We start from the raw sequence: 25,256 nt of genomic DNA, 5'->3' as shown, positions 1-25,256 counted from the left end.
CATAACTCTAGCACAACTCAAACAAGTGATTATCCAAGTGTTATTTTATAGCTAAACAATATCTTATTGTTCTTATGGAAGTCTGTCATTAAACATCATGTGAGGGTGTTTTCTTTCTGCATACAAATTACTTGGATAGACAACATGTGAACTAAGTTTATTGGTCAGATAAAAAAGATTTCTACTGAAAATGAAATTGATTTATTTACTATAAAAATCATATTTCAATACCATTTGGTAACATAGGTAAAAAGAGAAATCAGTCTCTATGCTTAATAAATTAAAGAAACTTTCATTATTATTGGACTGTCTTTATTTATGTACAACTGTCAAGTAACAAATGAGTAGTACCATATATACTCAGTTAAAAATCAATTACAACTGCAAACAACACAGATCCCAATCTGCCATCACGTCAAAGTCGATGTTGTTGGATCTACTAATTACTTCTAACAAACTGCAAAGACCAGAAGATCTGGGTCTGTGCAGTTTGCAGTTGGACTGAATTTCTTAGCAAGTATATAGTTTAAACTTTTGGGGTCAGATCTACATTGAATACTAGATACCAATCTTAGGGCTTATATGATTGATGCAGTTTTGGGGTCAGATCTACACTGAATACTAGATACTGATCTTAGGGCTTATATGATTGATGCAGTTTTGCTCCTGATAATGAAAAGATGTTTTTAAGGCATACAATCCAGTTTACAAGCAAATTTCCATCTTTTCCAGCAGTGCAATAAAACTTACATTCCATACTTTGTCATATACCATATATACTCACTTATGAGCCAAGACCGATTGCAAACAACATAGATCCTGATCTGCCATAGCATAATGCGCCTGCAGATCAGGGTCTAACCTATTTGTTTTTCTGATTATTACTTACAAACTGCACAGACCCAGATTGGCCTTTGCATTATGTGACAGCAGGTCTGGGTCTCTGCAGTTTGCACTTGGGCTTGTCTTATAAGCTTTTGTTGTTGTTGTTGTTGTTGTAGGGTTTAACGCCATTTTCAGCACACGATAGGCTATACATGGCGGCCAGTATTAATGGTGGAGGAAGAACCCGGGAAATCCTCGGAAAGAACCACCGACCCTCGAGAAGCTACTGGCAAGCTTTCTCACATACCCACATTGGCCGAATCCAAGACCCGAACCTACGCAGACAGAGGTGAGACGGCAGTGATCCGTAACGGAGCGCACTTTAGTCCACTCGGCCCCCCTGTCTTATAAGCAAGTAGATACATAACATTGTTCCCATTGACAACAACTCTTTTTCAATGCTGATGCAGCTATATTTAATGCATAACACGTTCTTATAATCTATGAAGTTAATGTATATATGTTATAATATCACTGGCTTTTCAGATGACAAAATACAAATCCTGAGAACAGTAACCAAAATTATGGTTCTGAGAAATAATGTCTGAATATTTGAAGAAAAATAATTCCCCCCAAAAATATCTCTGTCAGAAGTTATCAAAGGTCAAAATTTGTACATTTTACTGTACTGTATGTTAGTGACAAAATGAGCTTTCTATACATATTTATATACATACACACACAAACAGAACATAATGTATGTTTGTGACATAAAGATCTTCCATTATATATATATATATATATATATATATATATATATATATATATATATATATATATATATATATCATTTCAATTTATCAATGCTTGTTAGTCATATGAGTAATCTAGATCAGTAAAACATACAAGGCTTTTAGAATTATCTCTGAGGAATGGACATTTTTCTCTCCCAAATGATTTAATTAATGTGAAAGGTAATTCTCAATTACTGAAATAATTAAGTGACTGTGTAAGTATGACATACAATGCTTAATGAGATCCATACCTGCAGGTTTAATAATTGCAGGGGGGCAGTCATCAGGAGTTATAAACCCTGCTAATATTAGTGGAGTTGTACCCCACGAATTCAGGACACTGGAATTGTAAGACAGCTTAAACTCAAAGGCCATAAGACCTAAAAAATAAAAAAAAACATTACATAAATATAATGAATCATACGTATCTGTAACACTAGTATTTACATGTATATCATATGTATCTATAACACTAGTATTTACATGTATATCATATGTATCTATAACACTAGTATTTACATGTATATCATATGTATCTGTGACACTAGTATTTACATGTATATCATATGTATCTGTAACACTAGTATTTACATGTATATCATATGTATCTGTAACACTAGTATTTACATGTATATCATATGTATCTGTAACACTAGTATTTACATGTATATCATATGTATCTGTGACACTAGTATTTACATGTATATCATATGTATCTGTGACACTAGTATTTACATGTATATCATATGTATCTGTAACACTAGTATTTACATGTTTATCTTATACAATTTCATCTGACAAGATGATCTAACCATATCTGACAACCCTAATTACAATACTCCGGACAGAACTATCAAAATAAAGCACATATATTTGTAACTACAGCTAATAAAAGAAATCTAGAAAGTAAATATTATCTAAATTTTAATCAACTGCAGCAGTTCAATTCAATCTGAGCTCATCTTTTCAATGGAAAAGCATGTATGTTATTTGTAAACAATATCTCATGGTTGTGACATGAAGTTATTTTAAAATTTCAGTCAACAGCTTTTCTGTAATAAGATGAGAAGATTTCTACTAAAAGTCCTTACAATCAGTTCAGTCAAAGTTTCACCAAAACAGAAATTTCTGAGTAACAGTCATGATGTGATCTGAATATTTTGAATGCAGAAAAAAAAGACTAGATTGATATAATTCCAATAGAACTATCAGCATATCTTGTGGCTGGTTGGGCATGGGCACAAGCGATGAAAAAACACATATCACAGATAATTAATTGCCAAAAGGGTTATCTGATGATGTAACAATTCAACAACACTGAGTGAACTGACACATTGTAGAGTGTGCCCTCATATGTAAATAAATATGCATATGGCTGATTTATAATACTTTTCTCTCCATATCATGTCATTTTTTTCTATTATTCTTCAGCTTTCTTTCATCTTCATGCAAACACAATAAAACTGTGGACATTTGTTATAAAATCATCTCCAATACCTTAATATTATCACTGCATTTTAACTATCAAATTAACCAAACTATTTGCTATAAATTTCAACAAATTTAATTTTTGACCAAAATATTTCTTATTTTGTAAATGTTTAAGACCATCTGAATAAATTAATTGAAAATATAGACACAGAATTTACAGTACAAGAAATTTTGACTCTAAGTGTTCAATCTTAAGACTTTTCTTAAAGTAAAATACTTGCTATGCCTATATTAGGGTCACATTTGGGCAATTTAAGTAAAATAATTACAAAATATAGGTTTTCTCAATAATAAATAAATAAAGTTCAAAGAATTACTGATTTTGCAAGAAAGAATAAATCTCAGCAAATAAAGTCTGAAAACACATGATTTTGTCACAATCTGAAAAAAGTCTTGGAAGAAACTGGTTGCCATAGCAACCAACTTTAGAATCCCTTGCCTGCTGAAATAAAGTATACCAGTGTTCATCACAGAGTATAAAACAAATGACTATTATGCAAGAAAAAAGGTGATGCTAACTTTAAACTTTATTGATAAATTCTATTCAAAGTAGTTTAACCTCCTGACTGATGCATAGCAAAATGATACTGACCCCATTGGAGATTTTGACAATGCCAACCAATATTTTAAGTTGGATAAAAGCTCAATCTGAAATAAGACTTTCAGAGCGTCAACAAACTCAGCCAATCCAATGCAAGGCTGATTCATTAATAATGCATCATATCACTCATTAATGAATTTGTCCAAGATCTTGATCAGATAAGTACACATTTCAAGTTTGACAGAAAGAAGAATCAGCTAAAAGATATGCGTCCCCCATGATACAAAGCAATTGCTGCCACACAGACAACCCAATATATGAAGGACACATGACATGTCATACCATAAGGTAACTTGGCCTTAAGGTCAGGTGATCATAAAATCTATTTAATAATATGAGGAAATTTTAAACATTCAATAACACTTCATTTTGAAACAAAAACAATACCCAACAAAATTAAAGAAAACATATACAGTCTATAAGAAGCCTTCTGTAGAACTGGGTGTCTCACTTGTATTAGATTTGTTGTGTTGATATAAAAGCTGTAAGAAAGTACCACACATTTATAAATACAATTTTAGGAGTAAAATACATTTCTTTGATGAAACTTGCCCAATCAAAATAACTTAATAGGAATACTATGATTGCCTTGCCAATCCAATCTTCCCAGGTAAATTTTAGCAATAAAAACTAAAGGTTGTCTGCCAACATAGGTGGCCATAAGATGGAGTGGTCTGCTCTAGATAAAGGAATTGGTTGGTATCAAATCCATGAATACTTCAGTCACTACTGGAGCAAAAAGCATGTGTTCTTAGTAGGATGTAACTGTGTGGAGGCTGGGAGGGTGTATACATATTTTTATCAGGTAAGTATTATCGAAGAAACGTATTTTACTCCAAATATAGGTTTCTTATTTGAATGCATAACCTGACCATGATATCTTGGTAAGAGAGCTCAAGGGAGCTGAATCACCATATCTAGAGAGTCCCTCTTCAGTCCCTAAATGTATGTAAAGGCAGCTTCTAGATTGACTCCATATTCTGAGACATAGCTTAAGAAAAAGGAAAAATATTCCCTCCTACAAATTCAGCAGAAGCCACCATGCCATGTCCTTAAGAAGCTGCCAAACAACCCAACATGGTAACCTGTGGTACTGCAGTGATAGGTCCCACCAGGTCTAACTGAAAGTGAAAGACCTTTAATATAAAATCTAGAGAAAGTCGATTCCAAACTCCATTCCATTGCTTGTATAATGTCAGCTAGGGAACAGGTTTTCTTGAATGCAATAGTTGTTTTAACTACTCAAACACCATGACAGGGTTCCTGCCACAGATTTTGAAGATTTCAGACCTTTTCCAAACCAAAAATTAAAACTTTCCAGACCTAACCATGTGACAAGTTTATTGACCCAATGATAGCAACACGGGATGAATTTTTCAGAATTTTAGAATCAATAAAAATGGAATGTTTTCTGCACAATTCAAGCATGCTCATATTCATTATATCATTCTTAGGAAGCACACGCACCATCCACCATTTGTAATATTGGCCTCGGTCATTTTTGCAAAATCTTAACATGCAATTTCACGCTGACATTTGCATATTTCTTACATATGGGTATATAGAAATGTTGGGTGAACATTCAGCTAGAAGAATAAATAGACTTTTCCTTTGTTCCAGGTATTTTGGATGACTTCCTGTGCATTTTTATCAAGTGGTCCCCCCTCCATGTTTGTATGAAATACTATATACACATGTTGAAGTCATATGTTGCTCTTAAAATTTAATGTTTTATGCATAATTTGTGTGTACAGAATTCAAAATTGAACTCATCTTTATATTTTTTCAAATAAATTCACACCATGCATCCAAACCCATGGACCATCCCCCATTTTAATATTGGTCTTTGGTCACTTTTTGCAAAATTTTAATCTCGTGGTTATTTCAAGCTGAAATTTGCATATTTCTTACATATGGTAATATAGAAATGTTTTGTGAACATTCAGCTTTAATAATAAATTTACTTTTTCATTGTTTTGGTTACTTCTGAAGCTTTTTTGTGCCTTGTTTAAGTGCCCTTCCACAATCATTTTTCTCATATAATATAATAATGACAAGTCATACACGAGCTGAAATTATATCGTAAAACAGTGCATAATCATTAAAGTATTCTTATACATTTATATGTTGATCTGAAATCGCAATTTAGAAAACAGAAATTGCCATTTAGAAACAAATTATGATAAGATAGTTTTGGTCAATTTGTATGCCTTTAAAATTAATGACAAAGAATAAAGAAACAAAAAAATAACTTACACTGAATACTTCCACAATTCTAAAAAGGATATCAGTCACACGGACAAAATTCTTGAACAATTCCTTGTTCACTCTTTCATACTGTACAGGTTTTCCACTAATTTATTATTACAGTAAATCTGCATTTCTATGGTGTAAATTGTGTATGTTGCAACAGTAAATTTTGGATGTCAATCTTTTGTACTTTCTTCATAATTCTGATCAAATCTGAGCAATATCATACAGTTCATGAAGTAGTATTAAACTGTGAAATCAGAGAGTTCTCACGAAATATTTATGATTATTTTTATTTTTAAATAAAGTGATATGTACAGATCGACTGTTTACTCTTTATAATGTCAATATTCAGAATAGATTGATATTCACAATAAATGCCAGGAACTGATTTTCTTTAATTCAAAATAATTTAAATTTTACCTCTTTTCACCTGTACTTAATTTGAAAATTCTAAATTAAATAGGCCTACCAATGCCTCTTGATATCACCTGTCATTTGTGAATACAAGACTGAGTCTAGCCTCAAAATGCTCTACCACACGTTTTGAATACATTTAGTATAATAAATGAAAACACATGTGCATCATCTGATTAATTGGTATAAATGTTTGCTTTGTTATAAAATGATTTTTTGTGTTTTTACCTCAACCTATGTTGTTGCATTTACATTTTTATGGACCCAAGTGCTGGGAAGAGTTACTGTTCTTGCTAGAATTGGTGAGCTTTTAAAAGACATAATTCGGGGGATTTCCTCAAATATTCTCACACACTGTAGCATTATCTTTGTAAAATGATATCAGAAGTATTTAAAAAGTAGTCGTAGGTCAGTGTATATATTTGTTTATTTAGTTTTACTGCATCTTGAAAAATAATATTCTCGTTTATTTCCACCAAATATGTTGTACATAAAGCCCAATGTCATATATGTTAAATATAAACAGATGACCTTTAAATCATTAAGACATTCAGATGTAATAATGTCAATGATGATTAATCCTCAATGAGTCAGCAAACGCGAGTCAAAATTGTGTGGCCTTCTCCCGTAAATTTATCAGCATTACGCGCCTTGAGATGTTGCATTCTACAATAATGCCCAAAGAGCTCCAAATAGACCAGTCATATTTCTGTTATCCAGAACAATGAAAATTTAAGACTTTTTCCAGATGTTTTAGTCATTTTTAAATTTTTCCAGACCTTTTCAAGGCCTGGAAAAGCAATTTACAAATTAAAGACTTTATCCAGAATTCCAGACCCATGCGGAAACCCTGCTATGAGTTGAAATGTGTAACAAATTTATTTGATTTTGGGTTCATTCTCAGTATGCAGAGTTCATCTTACCCGGGATGATAGAGTTTGCACTGGTATCACCCTTTCCCTCTTTCAGAGGTAAGAAAAGATGGGATGTCACTCTTTGAACTGGCTAAGTTCTTTTCTGGTACCACTTCAAAGCTGTCAACGGGTTCTGTAGATGACCTCAAATTGAAGGGTCCAGGCTAGAAAGAGGTTTCACCAAAAAGGACTGACTGCCCATGACCCATCCAGTCAGACCTGTATGTAGTTTGGGTTAGCTGACAATGTATTTAGCTAATTCTACTGACCAAGTCTTATACGAGAGGTAAACCAATTAAGCTCTCAAGACCGCCTCAAATGGCTAGTTCAGAACCCCTAATAGATTCCACTCTGGGCACCGAGTCAATGCCTTTGGACACGTGAAATCAAAATCTGAAAAAAGATTGGAGAGGTCTTCATTTTGTGATGATACAATCTGTCAGATATTGTGGAATGATTACTGCAATTAGAGCTCATTGTTTATCATCAACGAGCCAAAGTAGGAAGATAGTTGTGGTAATGAAGTCTTAAGAAACATGTTCATCTTCACACCATTTTGAGTGTTCTACACTTCCCCTCATATACATACATGCCAACCCCTGATGAGGAAAAAGTGTAATCCACTTAAATTTAATGAACAATGATTTATTTGCCCCTCTGGTCTTTTAACATCCTTTACTGCTCCAAGTTTTCATATGTAGCACTTTTACCTTTAGAAAGCAACAGATTATCATGTTGCATTTCAAAACACTTTGTACCAGCTGAGACCATGAATGTTTTGCATACCAGTTGAGCACTAAGTACTGGGTTACTGAGCCTGGATCTGAATTCAGTTTTATTTTTATTAACAATACTGAACAATCTCTCACAGTCAGTATTAGAGTGGTAAAGAACCAATATTCCTTTCATATCCTGACAAAGAAGAGGAACTGTATATCTTCCAGTGATTGGGTCTTTTAGCTGGGAAATAAGGTGCCACTGCACATCAACTCTATCTGCATTAAGTATATTGTCAGGTAGAATGCCAACTTGATACTTCAGGAATTCTCCTTTAAGATAATCCAAGGTAGACAAGGGTGGCAATAGAAAGGGATATCTCTTGACAAAGAATCTAACACTTTTAAATCTTTCTGACTGTTTCTCATTTACATCAGCAACTGAAGCATTTAAAAGAACTTCCTCTCCATATGGGAATTTCTGGAGCATGTAATCACAGGCTGTAGCATAATAATCTCTAACATTATCATAGAACACCTTCACAGCAAGAGTAGAATTGTGTTCTATGAATTCTCTTGCTTCTGTAACCAATATCAAGATCTTCATTATCTTTCTGGTTTGCTCTGCCATGAAAGTCTGTATCAGTTAAAAGCTTGGCTGATGAAATGATTTCTGGCTTACTAAACCTTATTAACAAATCTGACAACTGGTTTGACAGAATCATGTGCATAATATGAATGCATGGTTCTACTTTCTGTAAGACAACATTTGCTGCATCAAACAATGGAATGGCACTCTTCATAAACAAGCAATACAGCATTGTAAATAGACTATTAAATTTTTGAAAACCATCTCACACTTTGATTCTCCAAACAGTGAACAGATTCTGTTACTTTCTGTGACATCTTAGTATCCACTTTGCTATTTTTGCCCTTAGGAGAATGAGTATGCTTCTTACTAATTACATTTGTACTCAATTTATCCTCTAAAGAACCAGATCCAGTTGGCTGATTTAGATTACCAACAATGGGTAGAAACTTTCTGTCACAACATTTATCTTTCACAATCTTGGTCTGAGCCTGGAGGCCCTCAGGCTGGATAGATATAGGATTCTCAAATAAAAATTCCATGGATTTAAATTTCTTTCTTTCTGATAATCCATTCTCTTTATTGTTAGTATGTCTATCTATACTTTCATCTCTTGCTCTCTTCTGACTTATAATAACAGACTCTGATTTTGTGCTACTCTTCTTCATTTTGTCCCCCTGGTTTCTCTGTGCAGATTCACTTTCATTTCAAAATAATGCTTGTAGTACTCTCCAAACCTCAAGTAATACATTTGCCCAGGGATAACCATCTTGTACATATATGCTTTATAACGTTATAGTCTTCAAGATCAAACTGATCTTGTAACAACTTTAGAGCTTGTTTCCTTTTACTATTTTTCTCCAAACAGTAGTAGATATCAATTAGCAAATGACCAACATCTACAGTAACTTCTAATTCATCAGCAGCCTTTCCAGCAGCAAGCTGAATCAAATGACAGGGACAACCTGTTATGTACACTGATGAAGACATTTTCAAAATATAGGATGCAACTCCTGTATGAATTCCAGTCATCAATGATGCATTATCAGCTGCAAACACTATACAGTTCTGCCAACTTACGTCATGTTTCTTCAAAGCATTATCAAGCAAATCAAAAATGTTTTCTCCAGTGGAATCTACTGTTAATTCTAGCAATGAAAGAACACTCATGACTTTGCACTTTTCATTGTCAAAGTGTCTAACACATACTGGGTACAATTTTTTTGTCGACATAATCACTACTCCCATCTGTGGCAATACTAAACGGCCCAATTTTTATGACTTCTGCAATTTTAAGTAAAGTATCTTCTGCTAAACACCGAACAATATCAGATGATTTTGTTCTTGCACAAGCACATTTTTCAGCAAATCTGGAATCAAGAAACATCCATCTGAACAAAGGACAAGCGTGGTCTGCTACCGCTAGGGGTAATCCGTTTTCTATTAAGAACTCAGCAAAAGACACCTCTGCATTTATAACATTCATGTCCGCACTTAAGTTCTGCTGTAAATAAGAAGTTACCTTAGTATTGGAGTTAGTACGATGAGCTAATCTGATGTGTTTCTTTGTTTTCAAGTGTTTCTCAAATTTACCACCATGACCAATATTAAAATGGTTTCTGCACAGCCTGCGATGGGCATGATGCTGCCCTAGAATGAACGCTGTATTATGCCATTCATGTATTCATCTTTGGAGGATTTGGCTTTTTGTCTTTTTCTGATCCATCTGTGAAATTATTGGGGAAAATATTTGTGCTCTAACACACACATCAACTAGAATCCAACTGAAGACTTTTAGCACCAAATATAAAAATTCTTTCCATACAGCCTGCAATGGACGTGATGTTACCCTCAAAAGGAACGCTGTATTAGGTCATTCATGTTTTCATCTTTGGAGGATTCTGTTATTTTTTGTTTTGTTTATTTTTTGTTTATTTCTAATTGATCTGTGAAATTATTTGAAGAAAAAAATATTTCTGTTCTAACACACACTGACTAAAATAAATTAGGCTTTTCTGCGCCAAATACCTATAGACTGGCTCTGTACCAAATAGGAATTAAAACAGAGAATCTGCGAATAAAGATTAAAAATTAGAAAATCAGTCTGTTTTCTCCTCACTAAGACATACAGCTGCTATAAATAGAATCAGAGGTCAAAAGTTTGAAAGCAGAACCAGCATGTTTCTTGAAAATAGTATAGCTGCTATAAACAGAACATAATACTGTTAGGAAAGTGCATGCAAGTTCATGGACAAGCGTACTCTTATATCATAGTTACATAGAAGCCACCTTTTTTAGAATAAGGTCTGTGGGATTAATGGGATGTTAATAAAAATGAGAAAACAAATTATTTATTTTTTGGGGAAGGTGGATATACCGAAATTGCGTGATCCATTTATGTTTATGCGTAAGGCATAATTTAGTGAAAAAAAGTGCAATGATTAAGCCAAAAGTGTAATGGTTGGTATGTATGCATATACTTTTAAAATGGAGGACCTAGTCACTCAGGTGACTCTCTCCACCACTTGCTGGAGAACTATTTGTTACTGAGGGCTTATTTATTAAGATCCAGATGTGCAGGTTCAACAGCTCTTAGTTCAGATGAAATACCTGCCATCATGATTGCTGAGCAGAGGAAATAGCACTACTTCCTTGGGGTTTCTGCTGCCTTATTTAGAACATCATTTATCAATGATCTTTGCCATTTTGTGGTGTAATCAGGATGAGGCATGAGACTGTCATAATATCTTGATGTGAAAGGCTGTCATGAGAAGAAACTGGGGCAAGAATGAACCTCTTCTCTCTGCTTTTTGTCCACATATATTCTTGAAAACTGTGGCCTTCTCCATGTATAGAATCAGTAGGACAGTCTCTCTGTCTGCAGCTTATTTGTGGTGTCTTTCTATCCTTTTCATTACTTGTCTGTAGTGTACTTGTGGTGTCTTTCTATCCTTTTCATTACTTGTCTGTAGTGTAATTGTAGCGTCTTTTTATCCTTTTGATTACTTCCCTGTCTACAGTGTACTTCTGGTGTCTTTCTATCCTTTTCATTATTCTGCTGTCTGCAGTGAAGTTTTGTCTTTCTATCCTTTTCATTATTCTGCTGTCTGCAGTGAAGTTTTGTCTTTCTGTCCTTTTTATTACTTCACTGTCTGCAGTGAAGTTGTGTCTTTCTATCCTTTTCATGCTGTCTGCAGTGTACTTGGGGTGTTCTTTCTATCTTTTTCATTACCTAAATGAAAATATATCCTAAGTCTCTGAGAGAATTGCTTTTTTGGTGACTTGCTTACTTTCAATAACTATGAAGTGGATGACCTATAAATTATCAGGTGTACACTTACCTGTAAGAACATCCAAGAGACTGTCTATGCAGGTGAAGTCACTGAAGTTTTGCTTATAATAACTAAAATGTAGATGCTATGACTATAAATTACAAATTATGCATAGAAAACTTCCTTGTATGTATCCAACAAAGTGGAAATTATGCAATGATACAAATACAGCATCGACTAAAATAACTGCTGCAACCCTGAGTTTTCTAAAGCACAAAAATTACCTGCACAACAAAGTGTCTATTAACTACTTTACCAATGTCCCAAGCTCAGACGATGCACTAACAACCCATGCAGGTAAGTACAGAAGGGCACCTATGCTTGTGACAAAGTTGTAAAACAACTCTGCATGTGAAAGAAGCATGAAAAATTGAAGATACAGATACAGTAAACTTTCCTGAGACAAAAAAATCAACCATACTTGTTCTAATGTTGAATATCTTTTCCAACATTCTTCAACATAGTTTGCAGGGTCTCTCACCAGGAAAGAGCATGCTACTTGGCACAAGTGGAAGCAGTGACTTAAGTATTAACTGGATCTGGCCATAATCTGTGTACCAAGGGAAGTTCACAATGTCGGGGGGGGGGGGGGGGAGGGAGGGGCACCTATATGGGCAGACAACGTTTTGCTTTCATAGCTAAACGTTTTAGCCTGGAATGACCAGGTTTGTGAGGTAGAGGTAGTACTCCTAAGGTATTATGATCAGGTAATATATTTGAAGAAGAATTCAACAGATACCAAACATAAGCCATTTTTTTCCAACATGATTTTCAAGCAAAATAAGAAAGAAAAATAAACATCATATCTAGGCAAGGCTTGTTCCTACCTACAAAATTTGATCCCCATACAAGATTTCTTTATCCCAAATTGGCATATATAATGGATTTTGCTAGCCTCAACCTATCAAAACAGGCAAGACTAAAAATTGTTTTACTGTAGAATACATGAGTAGTTTCAATAATTATTTTGACATGACCCGAAACTACTTTTCGTAATATATGAAAAATGTTTATATTCTAATAATAACATCCAAAACACAACTTGAAAAGGTTACAGTTATAAGGGCAGAACTAATCATATTCAAATATGGTGACTGTAGGAATCTGAGAAAATAAAATGCTTGTAAACCTTTGAGATATGTCTTCAGTATTTCTGGCTGTTCCAGGTCCCTGAGATAGGAAAGACTGCTGTAGTAGTACCTGGCAATACATAAACTTATTAATAGAAAAGACAAGATAAAAAGTGGCAATATATACCCACATTAATGAAAAAGACAAGATAAAATGTGGCAATACAGCATAATTAAAATGGAAAAGACAAGATAAAAAGTGGCAATATATAACTATATTAATGAAAAAGACTGGATAAAAAGTGTCAATACATAATCATATTAATGGAAATGACAGGATAAAATGGCATTATATAATCATATTAATGGAAAAGACAGGAAAAAAAGTGGCAATATATAATCAAAGCAATGAAAACGACAGGATAAAAAGCACGGTCTTAACTTAAATATGAATAAAGACAAATTATGAATTTAGTGTTCTGTAGATGAGTTCAATGAACATTCTTTTCCTCCCCAATTTCCATTCCATGGTTAAGCAAATAAAGCTTATTAATGATATGGAATGATAGTCAGAGGGAATAGCATGGTCCATTTAGGTACTGGCATCACTGTTGCTTCTTGCAATGATATGGGGCAATAGTTGGTGGGGATAGTCTGGTCCATTTAGGTACTGGCATCACGGTTGCTTCTTGCAATGATATGGGACAATAGTTGGTGGGGATAGTCTGGTCCATTTAGGTACTGGCATCACTGTTGCTTCTTGCAATGATAATGATATGGGACAATAGTTGGTGGGGATAGTCTGGTCCATTTAGGTACTGGCATCACGGTTGCTTCTTGCAATGATATGGGACAATAGTTGGTGGGGATAGTCTGGTCCATTTAGGTACTGGCATCACGGTTGCTTCTTGCAATGATATGGGACAATAGTTGGTGGGGATAGTCTGGTCCATTTAGGTACTGGCATCACTGTTGCTTCTTGCAATGATAATGATATGGGACAATAGTTGGTGGGGATAGTCTGGTCCATTTAGGTACTGGCATCACTGTTGCTTCTTGCAATGATATGGGACAATAGTTGGTGGTGATAGTATGGTCCACTTAGGTACTGGCATCACGGTTGCTTCTTGCAATGATATGGGACAATAGTTGGTGGTGCTCATAGTGACTAGATGGCCACTAATTAAACAATTTTAGTAAATCTGTATCCAATGGCTTTGAAGTAGGTCCTCTTATGGCTAGATGAATGAATGGATGGATGAACAAAGGAAATTACCATATCCCCAGCACTAAAAAAAGGGGATAATACACAAAATGAATATAAAAAATTTTGACCAATACAAACAGCTTCTACTGATGAGTTATCTATCCTTTCAAGCCTCAAGATTACTAAAGAAATCTAAGAATTGACAAGACAAGATACATGTATAAAAGACAGAAACCAGCAACAATATAGTACATTGACAAATGGAGACCACAACTGTACACTGACAAATGGGGACAAAAACTGACAATTTATGTGGGAGAAAGTTGACAAAAATAAAAATTTACCAAGAATTACGTGATGCAAATCTTGATACTAAATTTGTTGTAAACATGGTAAGTTATTTAAAAATTAATGAGCAGCCAAGGAACTGGGAACTGACAGACGGAATGGATTGGCATGGATAATACTAAAAGCCACTCCATGACATGTGCCTTAATGGAACTGTACTAAAAATGGTTGCAATAATAACCAAAAAACTGCTGAGAAATCATACAGTTTAAATCACTAAAATAGCTATGCCATATACAATGTTGTAATGTTAAACACATCACCACTTACTGCAGACTCTCTTTGTCAGATATCACAGCATCAACATAGCTTTCCATCAAACAGTCACTGACTGCCATCCGGACCCAAGCCTGCAAAAATCATTACAAAATAACAGCGACCTTATAAATCAAGAGGATTATAATTTGTAGATTTCAAAGTGTGAAGATTTTTTTCTCTCCATATTTTATTTTTTTGTATACTAATAAGCTCACAACATCAGGTAGTGTTGCATGTGTGATAATGCAAATGCATCATCTCGTAAAAAGGTGTATAGGAACACCTACAAATAAAGTAATTATAAATCCGAGAAAGGAACACAACTCTAATGTGGGAATGTTAAAAATAAAATGACTAAACTTCATTTAAAAAACAACTATGGAAAAATGTACTAACAAAATTGGTCTAAATTCAGCCTACTGATCTGATTTTATATAGCACAAACAGAAACTCATTCTTTGTGTAAGGAAGGTCCAAATCAAACAGGAAACTGCTGCCAATCAGTTCTTTACGCACCTTTAAACCTTTGGTAGCCATAGGGACATCAGCCTAAAAATGTCATTTTAAACACTGGGTTAACAGTGCATACAGATTGAGGGCAGAAATAGTGACATTCAATTATAATTAAAAGTATATCAAGAAATATCTGAAAGAACTGTTAATAGTCATGAATGAACTGCTTCAGCCTCAACCCCAAGTCACAATCTGGCATTTTATAAACTATTTCCTGCAAATCGCTTTGCCTCAAATTGACAAAGGGCCTAAACCTGTGTTGTCTTCTGTTAAGCTAAAATTTATCTGTTGTCTATACCATAATTTTTACATGCATAAAAATATATTTGCAAATATAGTTAGATAGTTCAATACTCTAAAATTTACTTGCTTGTGTGTGTGTGATTTGAATTTTTAATGTAGCTCTAACAATTTATCAGTCATATTGCTATGATATCTGCAGTGTCACAGTTTACAGTGATGTCTAGCATTGGGGCATCATACCACAGAAATGTAGCATCATGTCCCACTCAGTCACATTATCCTGACAACAGGCCGACCAGTCCTAACAATAACCTCGTAATGCTGAGCACCTAGCGAGGCAGCTGTTAGTACCATTTTTATAAGTCTTTGGTATGACTTGGCCAGGGTTTCGAACCCGCAACATCCCACATCCGAGGCATATGCTCTAACCACTAGGCCACCGGAGCGGTTAAATTCAGTTGTATAGATTCACCAATGAGCAATTCACTAAAAAAATTATAAGTTCCAAATATGCAGAAGTGAGTTCACAAAATCTAATACTAAAGATAATATTATGACATGAAGTAATTATGACTTTTATCGACAGAAACATAAGTTGACCAAAGCAACTGCAATGACTATCCATTGCACTTATGCTCAGTTTTGCATAGACTACCACCCACCCACCCTCCCAAAGGTGACCTTGGAGACTTAATACAAAACTCTTTGTATACAAACTATGACTGTACACATAAACTTCATCAGAAAATATTTTAAAGCATCACTGTAATTGACAATTCTGTAGATCTAACCTTTCATCCACCTCCCATGGACTCCTGAAGCAGGTGCCATTGATTGTATTAGAATATTTTTTTAAGGTTCTTGAGTTATGCCACTTACAAGCAACATCCTATGTGAAGAGATGAACTTTCAAGGTCTATAACTCTATGCAAGTAGTTAATGAGACAAAACAAATCATTGCAACATCTAGGTCTTGAGACAATGTGTACACAAAAAAGCATCAATATTATATATAGCTATGCTGTTTACTGCAATAGTGACAATGTAATACTGATGAAAAAGGGCAATAACTGCATCAAAATTTGACCTGTACAGGAAAACCTTTAAAACCTTTATATGTAATAGGCAATTCATCTATTATGGTTGCCGAGTTGTGGTGGATCATAAAGATGTGCAACAGTGGGCAGATAGAAAGACTACAGGTCTCAAATATCCTGATGCAGGGCCCTAAGTATACAAATTAGCAAAGACACTCTGAAAAAATGACTACACACCCTACAAAGACCAATCTCTGTGGTGATCTGACCAAGATGCTTCAACTGGGCAACAACATCAGCATGTGTAAACTTGGAGACAAATTGCCAAAAATTCTGAAATGAGATATAAAATCTGATCAGAAGTATTTGGAATAAAATCTGGAAATGTATTTTGTTGTTCAGAAATCAATGCAATCACCATGACTTTGACCTTCTATTATTTTAAAGCATCTATCTTTCTTCTGTACAACCTCCACCCAAAGTCTGAAGATTAGAGATCATATATCCCATTATGAAAGCACTGTAATTAACTGGTGTCATAACATCACACCATAAACATAATAGTACAATGTCATAACATCACATATAAACATATCTCAAAATGTAACCTATCATCTTGCAAAAGTTATAATGCAACACATGGCAGTATTTTCTAGTGTTTTAAATTGTGCAATAAATTGAATCTTTAACATCTGACATGAAACTTATTAAACTTGTTGAACAACACAATAAGTTATTCAACTGTTTGTAACTTAGGACATACAGTCACATTTGTATAAGGCATACAGTCATACTTGCATAAGGCATACAGACATACTTGTATAGGGCATACAGTCATACTGGTATGGGGCATAGTCATATTTGTATAGGGCATACAGTCATACTTGTATGGGGCAAAGTCATACTTGTATATTTCATAAACAGTTTGACATACCATAATATGGACCTTACTGCAAGTTCTTCTAATTCATGTAATCTGATCCACAAGCCATTTCCAATGGATGATGAATATAACAAATGTCTCAGTTTTCACATTATTCACAGCTGAGACGAAACAAAATTAGTTGCAAGATACTTCAGAAATGATCCGTTGATGTGAATGCTTTGATTCAATACATAATACAATACAAACTTGCACTGAGGTTGTCAAAAAATAATAATCCGAAGAGAATATATTTAAGCCCCTGAATCAGCCTATTCTAGATGTATGTCAAAAACACTCACTCCATCAGGTTTTACAATAGAACTGAGTATATGCCTCTGATAACTTTCTTAATGACAGAGTTTTAGAAAATTCATTCACAGCATGCTAACAACACAAAGTAATCTATTAACAGCAGCTCATCCAACCTTTAAAAGTAGGCAAAAAATGCTGATAATGAGATACGGAGATTCAAGGCAAATCTAATCATTAGAGTTATGAGTAGTGTACAGATAAATGTATGCATACAATAAATACACCTTCTTTGTGATAAAGGGGGGTAATATAAGGGCTCTTTTCAGCCTAGGGTAATATTTTATAATATGCCTAGAAGTAGATATACAGTGAAATCCCATTATAACATGATGGTTGCAATTCACAAAGTGCCACCATGCTATGTAACATATCATGTAGTTTCCAACCAAGTCGCAGAATGAGGGGGGAGGGGGTGCTGTGTGCAGACTCAAGTGATGTAGTTACTAACTTGATGAATATTAGAGAATACTTAAAAAATAATTCCTTTTCTTGGCAGGGAACCATTCATTGGTACATACTTATACATGTTTATGAAATTCTGCAACTTAAAAATAAACAGAGGATGTGTACTCACCATCCAATCTCAATAGTAATTCCATCAGAAATGTGCAAAAAGAAGCATAATTTCAAATAATTTGTCTGTCAGGTCCATTCAAATCCAAATACTTCATTTCTTGCTAATAAACTCACACTAACTTATGAAACACTGAATTTCCTGAACCATTCATATTTGCTGGACATATCCAAAAGGTCTTATTTCCGACTGACAATAAAATGCATAAATCAAACATTGAGGGATTCTACAATGAAATGTGAATTTAGACTTGGAAAATACTTTAAATGATCTTCATACAGCATGTCATAGGCACTGACCTCATAAGGTGCTTGAGATGAAAAAAAATCAACAGATGTTAAATACCTAAAAGCAAGTCTGGGAGTAAATTGTTCGACTTCATGGGTAAAGAGTAATATGCTTAAAAATGTTGTAATTCTCTAAAAGACCGAGGAAATAAATTAAATAATTCCTATATTCACTGAAAATTAAGTTTATGACTTTACAATATTGCAAAATGGGTGTAGCATGTGTAATTACAACAATAAATCCCTCAGCCCTTATGAACAAAAGCATTATGTTCCAATCAGTGTTTGACAACATTACAGCTGTTGATATACTAAAGCATTCACAATGAAAAGTAGACCATGTATATGCTAATCATCTGGAGCTGATAACTGTATATTCTGATATTAAAATGAAAGGACTATGATGAAAGGAGGTGAGTGGTAGTGAGGAGGAATATGTATGTAGCAATGACCAAAATGGTTCATGTCAACTTGGGTCTTAAAGTTGTTTCAGTGAGTGGTGGTGATGGGGAATATGTATGTAGCAATGACCACAACGGTTAATGTCAACTTGGGTCATAAGTTGTTTCAGTGAGTGTGTATGATGGTTGACTTGGCTGGAATTGGTGGACTATTGCTTTCTCTTCAATAGGTAGGTAAATTAATTGATTTATAAATTTGGTTGAGAAACTTTCTCAGACAACTTCATTGTTTGGTGCTTGATTGTGTTTGCCAGATAACTAAGCAAACATCTTGCTATTGTCTTCCCTGGACTAAGCAATGACAGTACACAGGATGCACTGAAAACAAACACTTGCCAGCGTTATTGTTGATGGTACAATAATCAAATTAACAATTATCAGTTCTTTAAGGAGCTGACCTCTTTTAAAAAAAAGCAAGAATCTTGTGATATTTTTTCTTCAAGAACAGATTTATCTTGCTAAATTATTGAATCAAACTCTTGTTTATTTTGGCAATAAAACTTTGTAGTGCTTCAAGATATTGGTGCAATTATTGTTAAATTGCTGAAGCCATGCCACAATCATGCCATGTCAGAATCTGTGTTATAACAAAGCATGTTACAGCAAGATTTCACTGTATTGTAACTTCATTCTGAAGAAGAGAATTTCAATTTTTTTAATGTAAAAAATGAATGTTACTATTTAAAAAGCTTTCAAACTATGCCATAATCAGCATAAATGCATATCTTGATAAAATTAAAAACATTCAAAGTATTTATTATTTGATATTTTTAATAATCAAAAACAGAAAGTCATGTTTTAATGTGATTTTTATAATATCCTTATCTTCAAAATACTCAAAATGATTATGTTGATTTTGTATTGAAGCACTGACCCAAAACAGAACAAATAATTATTCTGGGCCTGAAAAAACAAACATATGGGGTTTCATACATGCAAAATGACCATTTTCCCTTCTTTTTGGTCAAACCTTCAATCAATACCCAAAATGATCTTTGAATATGCTGGAGACAGTATACACATCATGCTGATGTATATATAATACAGTACAGTTCAGACTTGTTATAATGCAGTAATCAGGGTCCCTAACTGCAAACTATATTGTAGTGAACCATGCTCTACTAAGTACAGCGATAAATACAAAACTGTGATATATTGATAATAGTGTAATATATGCAACCATGGTATAATGGGTACTATAAAAATTTGTTAAATAATGGTGTTTTGATAAGAACATGAAGATATATTAATAAAGTTCATCTTATTTTCTTTCAACCATAATTATTAAACAATGGCATGATTATAGTTTAAGGGTTGCTCCATTTAAACATACATGATAGCAAGGAAAGGCGGTTTTTAAAAATATATACTGGGGCAATTTTATTTCACAGAGTTCATATTAAAATTATTTAAAAAAATTAAATTGCCTTCCATAGGTCCCATGCACTTTTTAATGGAACAGCCATCATTGGGTCAATAGAAATATCCCAATATATCTGGAGTTATATTATAAAGAGGGAGAAATGTATGACACTGGTTCATGATTAAGTGCCTAATAATGAAAGCTTATAGTGTTCTAACCTTGACCAAAATAGGCACATGTTTCTAACCTTCACATAGTTTGAAGGCTGTTTTTAGTCCAGTAGAAAGTAACATCCATTACAGATATGACTTCTGTAAAAGTTCAAACTTTACAAAAACAAGTCTAAATTTTAATTTAGCTGTTTCTGTACACGATAACAAATACGACCTACTACATGCAGGGAAAAGGAACACTATATGCCTCTTGAACATATACTCGTACCAATAATCTTACCATTGATAGCGTAGAATCATTCTGCTGTTGACCCACCATATAGGTAACCAGCTGAAGAATAAAAACGCATTTTATCACATAATATCAGTAATACATGATTGTTGTTTCAAGGTCCCTTGCCAGTCAGTGTACATTATCCTAACATAACATCACCTGATGAATTCACATAGTTAAGATAATGGATGTAAAAAAAATTGTAGTGACCCCCCCCCCCTTTAAGATGAGGGCTGGCTCCAAAGTGTGACTGTGACATTTAACATATCAACCCAACCAGTCAGTTAACTAAATAAAATACTGCATGAGCATCATTTTGGCTACATGACTGGGGGTGGAGGTATCATGGGCCTTTGTGACGCAGTTACAAATTGAAATTGATGCGCCTTGAACAAGAAATACTTAAAACAGTTATTGCAATATTCAATATTTTGCAGAAAACCATGCACTGATAATATTTGTAGAAGTGAACTGGCACTGATACATACACATATGAGAACTGACACTAATATATACATGTATGAAAAATGACATTGATAGATGTATAAGAGAACTGGCACTGATACATACATGTATGAGAAATAGCATTGATACATAACATGTATAAGAGGGTTGGCATTGATACATATATGTATAAAAGAATGGGCACTGATACATGTATAAGAGAACTGGAATTGATACATATATGTACAAGAGAATTGGCATTGATGAATACATGTAAGAAAACTGGCAACTGAATTGTGCATGTAGTACTGATCTACTCATTAACCAATCACAATGTATTCAAATAATAATTCCATAGAAAATATATATATGGTTGGAAATATTCACGCAGGGCATGTCCAACAAGACAGATATTTGACCAACAGTAAAATGCCCAAATCGGATATTGGGAGTTTCTAATAAGAAACTTGTACTTAGGCTATTCGTATGGTATCTGACCTCATAATGTCCTTGAGTTGAACATATCAACTGGTGTGAAAATGCCATAGTGATTTTCTGTTAAAAACATGTAGCATAGTGTGACCTAGAAACTAATCTCAGCCATGTTAAGAAGTAACCATTTGATTTCATGGGTAATGAGCAACCTCCAACAAACAGTATAAAAGACAAAAACAATAATAATTAAATAAGTCCTTCATCAATACAGGGAATAGCTTTTATGGCTACAAGAGCAAATCATTCCATCCCTAAAACTTGAATGGTTCTGTTCCAGTCAGCATCCAATACCAGTAGTATTACATGTAACAGGGTAGTATTACAATAACCAATAGGTTGTATACGTTAGACTGTTCTGCAGTTGATGTCATCTGCATTTCTGACTTTACTTTAAGGAAATGAAAAGGAACCAGTCAGAATTGAAACGCACACACACACACAGACACATATATAGGGTAATGATCAAAACTGTTTCTTACAAATGTCCAACAAAACTTTTCCAGACCTCTGCAATATATTCATATATATTCCACTTATTAATAGACACTGCTTGATATAGCTTATTATTTACAGAATAACTGATTGATTTTCAGCCACTGGCTGACTCATCACAACATTTGCTAGACAATATTGCCAAACCACATGTGCAAAAGGACAGCTTTCATTTCATAATTGTTATTAATCAGCAACCGGTATTTTCAACAACAGCTTGCAGTGAAATTAATATTGAAGATTTACAATTACTTATTAAGTAGGTAAATTAATTATTGATTCAGGTGAGGGGTCTATTCTGGGTGTGTTTACTGGTTGACTGAGCAAGCATTGGTAGTCATTGTTTCCCCAGGACTGAACAACAATTTACACAATTTACTAGAAGCAGACACAATGAAGAATTATTAATGTTATTATTCATGAGTTAATGCCAATCAGAAGACGACAACTCCTTTTGGAGATATCTTTTATAAAAAAAAGAGAATAACACCAAAGTGCAAACATATCTGTAACAAATATTTATAAACAGAACTTTTCAATTTTTATTTAAAGAAATACAAACCCTTTTCTTGAAGAATACAACAAATTTCAGCAGATTAAAAAATCAAACTCCCATTTACTTTTGCCAAAAATATTCTGCAGTGATTAAAAATCACTGAGGATAAGTGAGGATGTAAAAATTTAGGAGCCATGCAACAACTATGTTATACAATTTTATTTAAGTTTTGTTATAGCAGGGTTATAATGTAACAATGTGTTATAGCAGGGTTTCAATGTAACAAAGTGTGTTACCGGTATAGCAGGGTTTCAATGTAACAAAGTGTGTTACCGGAATAGCAGGGTTTCACTGTAACAAAGTGTGTTACCGGTATAGCAGGGTTTCACTGTATAATGTACTTAATCATAAAATCCAAGACATTCTGTAATGGTTACTGCTGATAACAGTTATTTTCCAGCCTCTGATAAACAGATCTTACACCAGTCCTTCTGTTGTGTGATTTCACAAATCACAAATCAGTGTTCTTGCCAGAACTCTGGTCAAATTCTGTTGTGTGATTTCACAAATCCCAAATCGGTGTTCTTGCCAGAACTTTGGTCAAATTCTGTTGTATGATTTCACAAATCCCAAATCGGTGTTCTTGCCAGAACTTTGGTCAAATTCTGTTGTGTGATTTCACAAATCCCAAATCGGTGTTCTTGCCAGAACTCTGGTCAAATTCTGTCGATTATGTGTTCAGAATACGCTGCTTAAATGTTTGTTTTTTGTTTTTAGCAATGGTGGCCATAGTTGATTGCTGATTGGCATCATTTGTCAAAAGAAAAACAACTAAATGCTCTCTATGCCAAAGTATTTTTTGTCATTTTTGGTCAAATTCTGTTCAATTTTTATATAAGGAAGTTGTTTAAATTGTTAAGTGTTTTTCTATTTTTAGTAATGGAAGTCATATTTGATGGCAGATAAGCATCAATTTTTTAAGGTTCCCAATACAACATGGCATTTTCTGTCAAATTTGCTAAAATTTTGTTTACTGGTGTGTGACAGGCCATGTACAAATATTTCTAGTTTTAGCAATTCACATGAGAAATATAAAATAGCAACTGCTGAAAGATACACAATGCATGACTTTACAAAATGTTAGCAAAAGAGAGAGTGTGATGTGATGTGATTTTGATTTTTAACGTAGCTTTAACAATTTTTCAGTCATATCGCTACGATGTCTGAAATGTGGCAGTTTATAGTGATGTCTAGCACTGGGGCATCATGTCGCAGACATGTAGCATGATGTCCCACCCAGTCACATTATCCTGACACCGGGCCGACCAGTCCTAACACTAACTTCTTAATGCTGAGCGCCAAGCGAAGCAGCTGTTAGTACCATTTTTGCAAGTCTTTGGTATGACTCGGCCAGGGATCGAACCCACGACCTCCCGCATCCGAAGCGGACGCTCTAACCTCTAGGCCACCGGAGCGGTAGCAAAAGAGAGAGAGAGAGAGAAAGAGTGCAAGGGAACTGGAAGAGAAAGTGAGACCATACTGTGCAAACCAGCTTCATAATCCTCAGGAAAATAATGGTGGTTAATTTTGCTATGGATGTCTGTAAAGAGTTTAACAGCATATCCACACAATAATGGCTATATTATGCCATGTATATTAACATCAAAAAATGTAAATATAATAAACTGCAAAGCCAAATTAGGAAGACAAACCCTTAAAAATAAACATAAAGAGTAGTATCATAAGATACAAGACAGAACTCCGGCACATCTTCTGGTTTGTTTTATGTTTCAACTTGCTTATAATCTGTACATTATGAATGACAATTTCTTCATTACCTTTCTTGTGACTGAGCCTTTCAATCCATGTAGGAAGACAGCTTCTAGTGCACTGCACACAGCATTGGCTACATCAGAACTGTAAATGATGATGAATGAAATCAAACACAACAGCATCATGGAAGAGGGGATTTTATTTTTTGTCTGAGCGTGGTATGAAAACTTCTTTTATTCTTTCTAAAAAGAATGTGATCCAATCCCACCTTACGATGGACTAAGTGCTTGACAGGAAGGAGGTGGAGAAAATGAAAGGCAATAACTGGTTAACTGCTTTGCAGGAAAGGGGATATGGGAATGAATGGCAACAACTGGGCTAGGTAAATAACAGGAAGGAGGTTGTGAGAATGAATGGTAATAACTTGGATAGGGGTGCTTGACAGGAAGGAGGCAGAAGGAATGAATGGCAATAACTGTGGGCAAGGTGCTTGACAAGAAGGAGGTGGTGTAAATGAATAACACTAAATGTGGACAAGAAAGAGGCAGAGGGAATGAATAGCAATAACAATGTAAAAGGTAG

General features: G+C 34.3%; 1 protein-coding gene across 2 annotated transcripts in view; it reads right to left on the bottom strand.

Annotated features, from left to right (window-relative positions):
• Positions 1-25,256, bottom strand: part of LOC149781798 (pleckstrin homology domain-containing family M member 1-like) — a 95,791-nt gene that overhangs the window by 62,125 nt on the left and 8,410 nt on the right. For both annotated transcript variants that reach the window (XM_089935958.1, XM_089935959.1), the window contains exons 3-8: positions 24,740-24,818; positions 20,981-21,031; positions 16,843-16,938; positions 14,825-14,904; positions 13,059-13,129; positions 1,871-1,999 (exon numbers count right to left, since the gene is read on the bottom strand). In XM_089935958.1, coding sequence (XP_089792084.1) covers positions 1,871-1,999; positions 13,059-13,129; positions 14,825-14,904; positions 16,843-16,938; positions 20,981-21,031; positions 24,740-24,818 — 506 coding nt within the window. The remainder of the gene's footprint in view (positions 1-1,870; positions 2,000-13,058; positions 13,130-14,824; positions 14,905-16,842; positions 16,939-20,980; positions 21,032-24,739; positions 24,819-25,256) is intronic.

The sequence above is a fragment of the Sinohyriopsis cumingii genome, chromosome 15 (assembly GCF_028554795.1).
Source record: "Sinohyriopsis cumingii isolate HCF-2022 chromosome 15, ASM2855479v2, whole genome shotgun sequence".
In the NCBI taxonomy this organism is placed as follows: Eukaryota; Metazoa; Mollusca; class Bivalvia; order Unionida; family Unionidae; genus Sinohyriopsis; species Sinohyriopsis cumingii.
The sequence above is the reverse complement of the archived record's forward strand: the minus strand, read 5'-3'. Positions and strand labels throughout refer to the sequence as shown.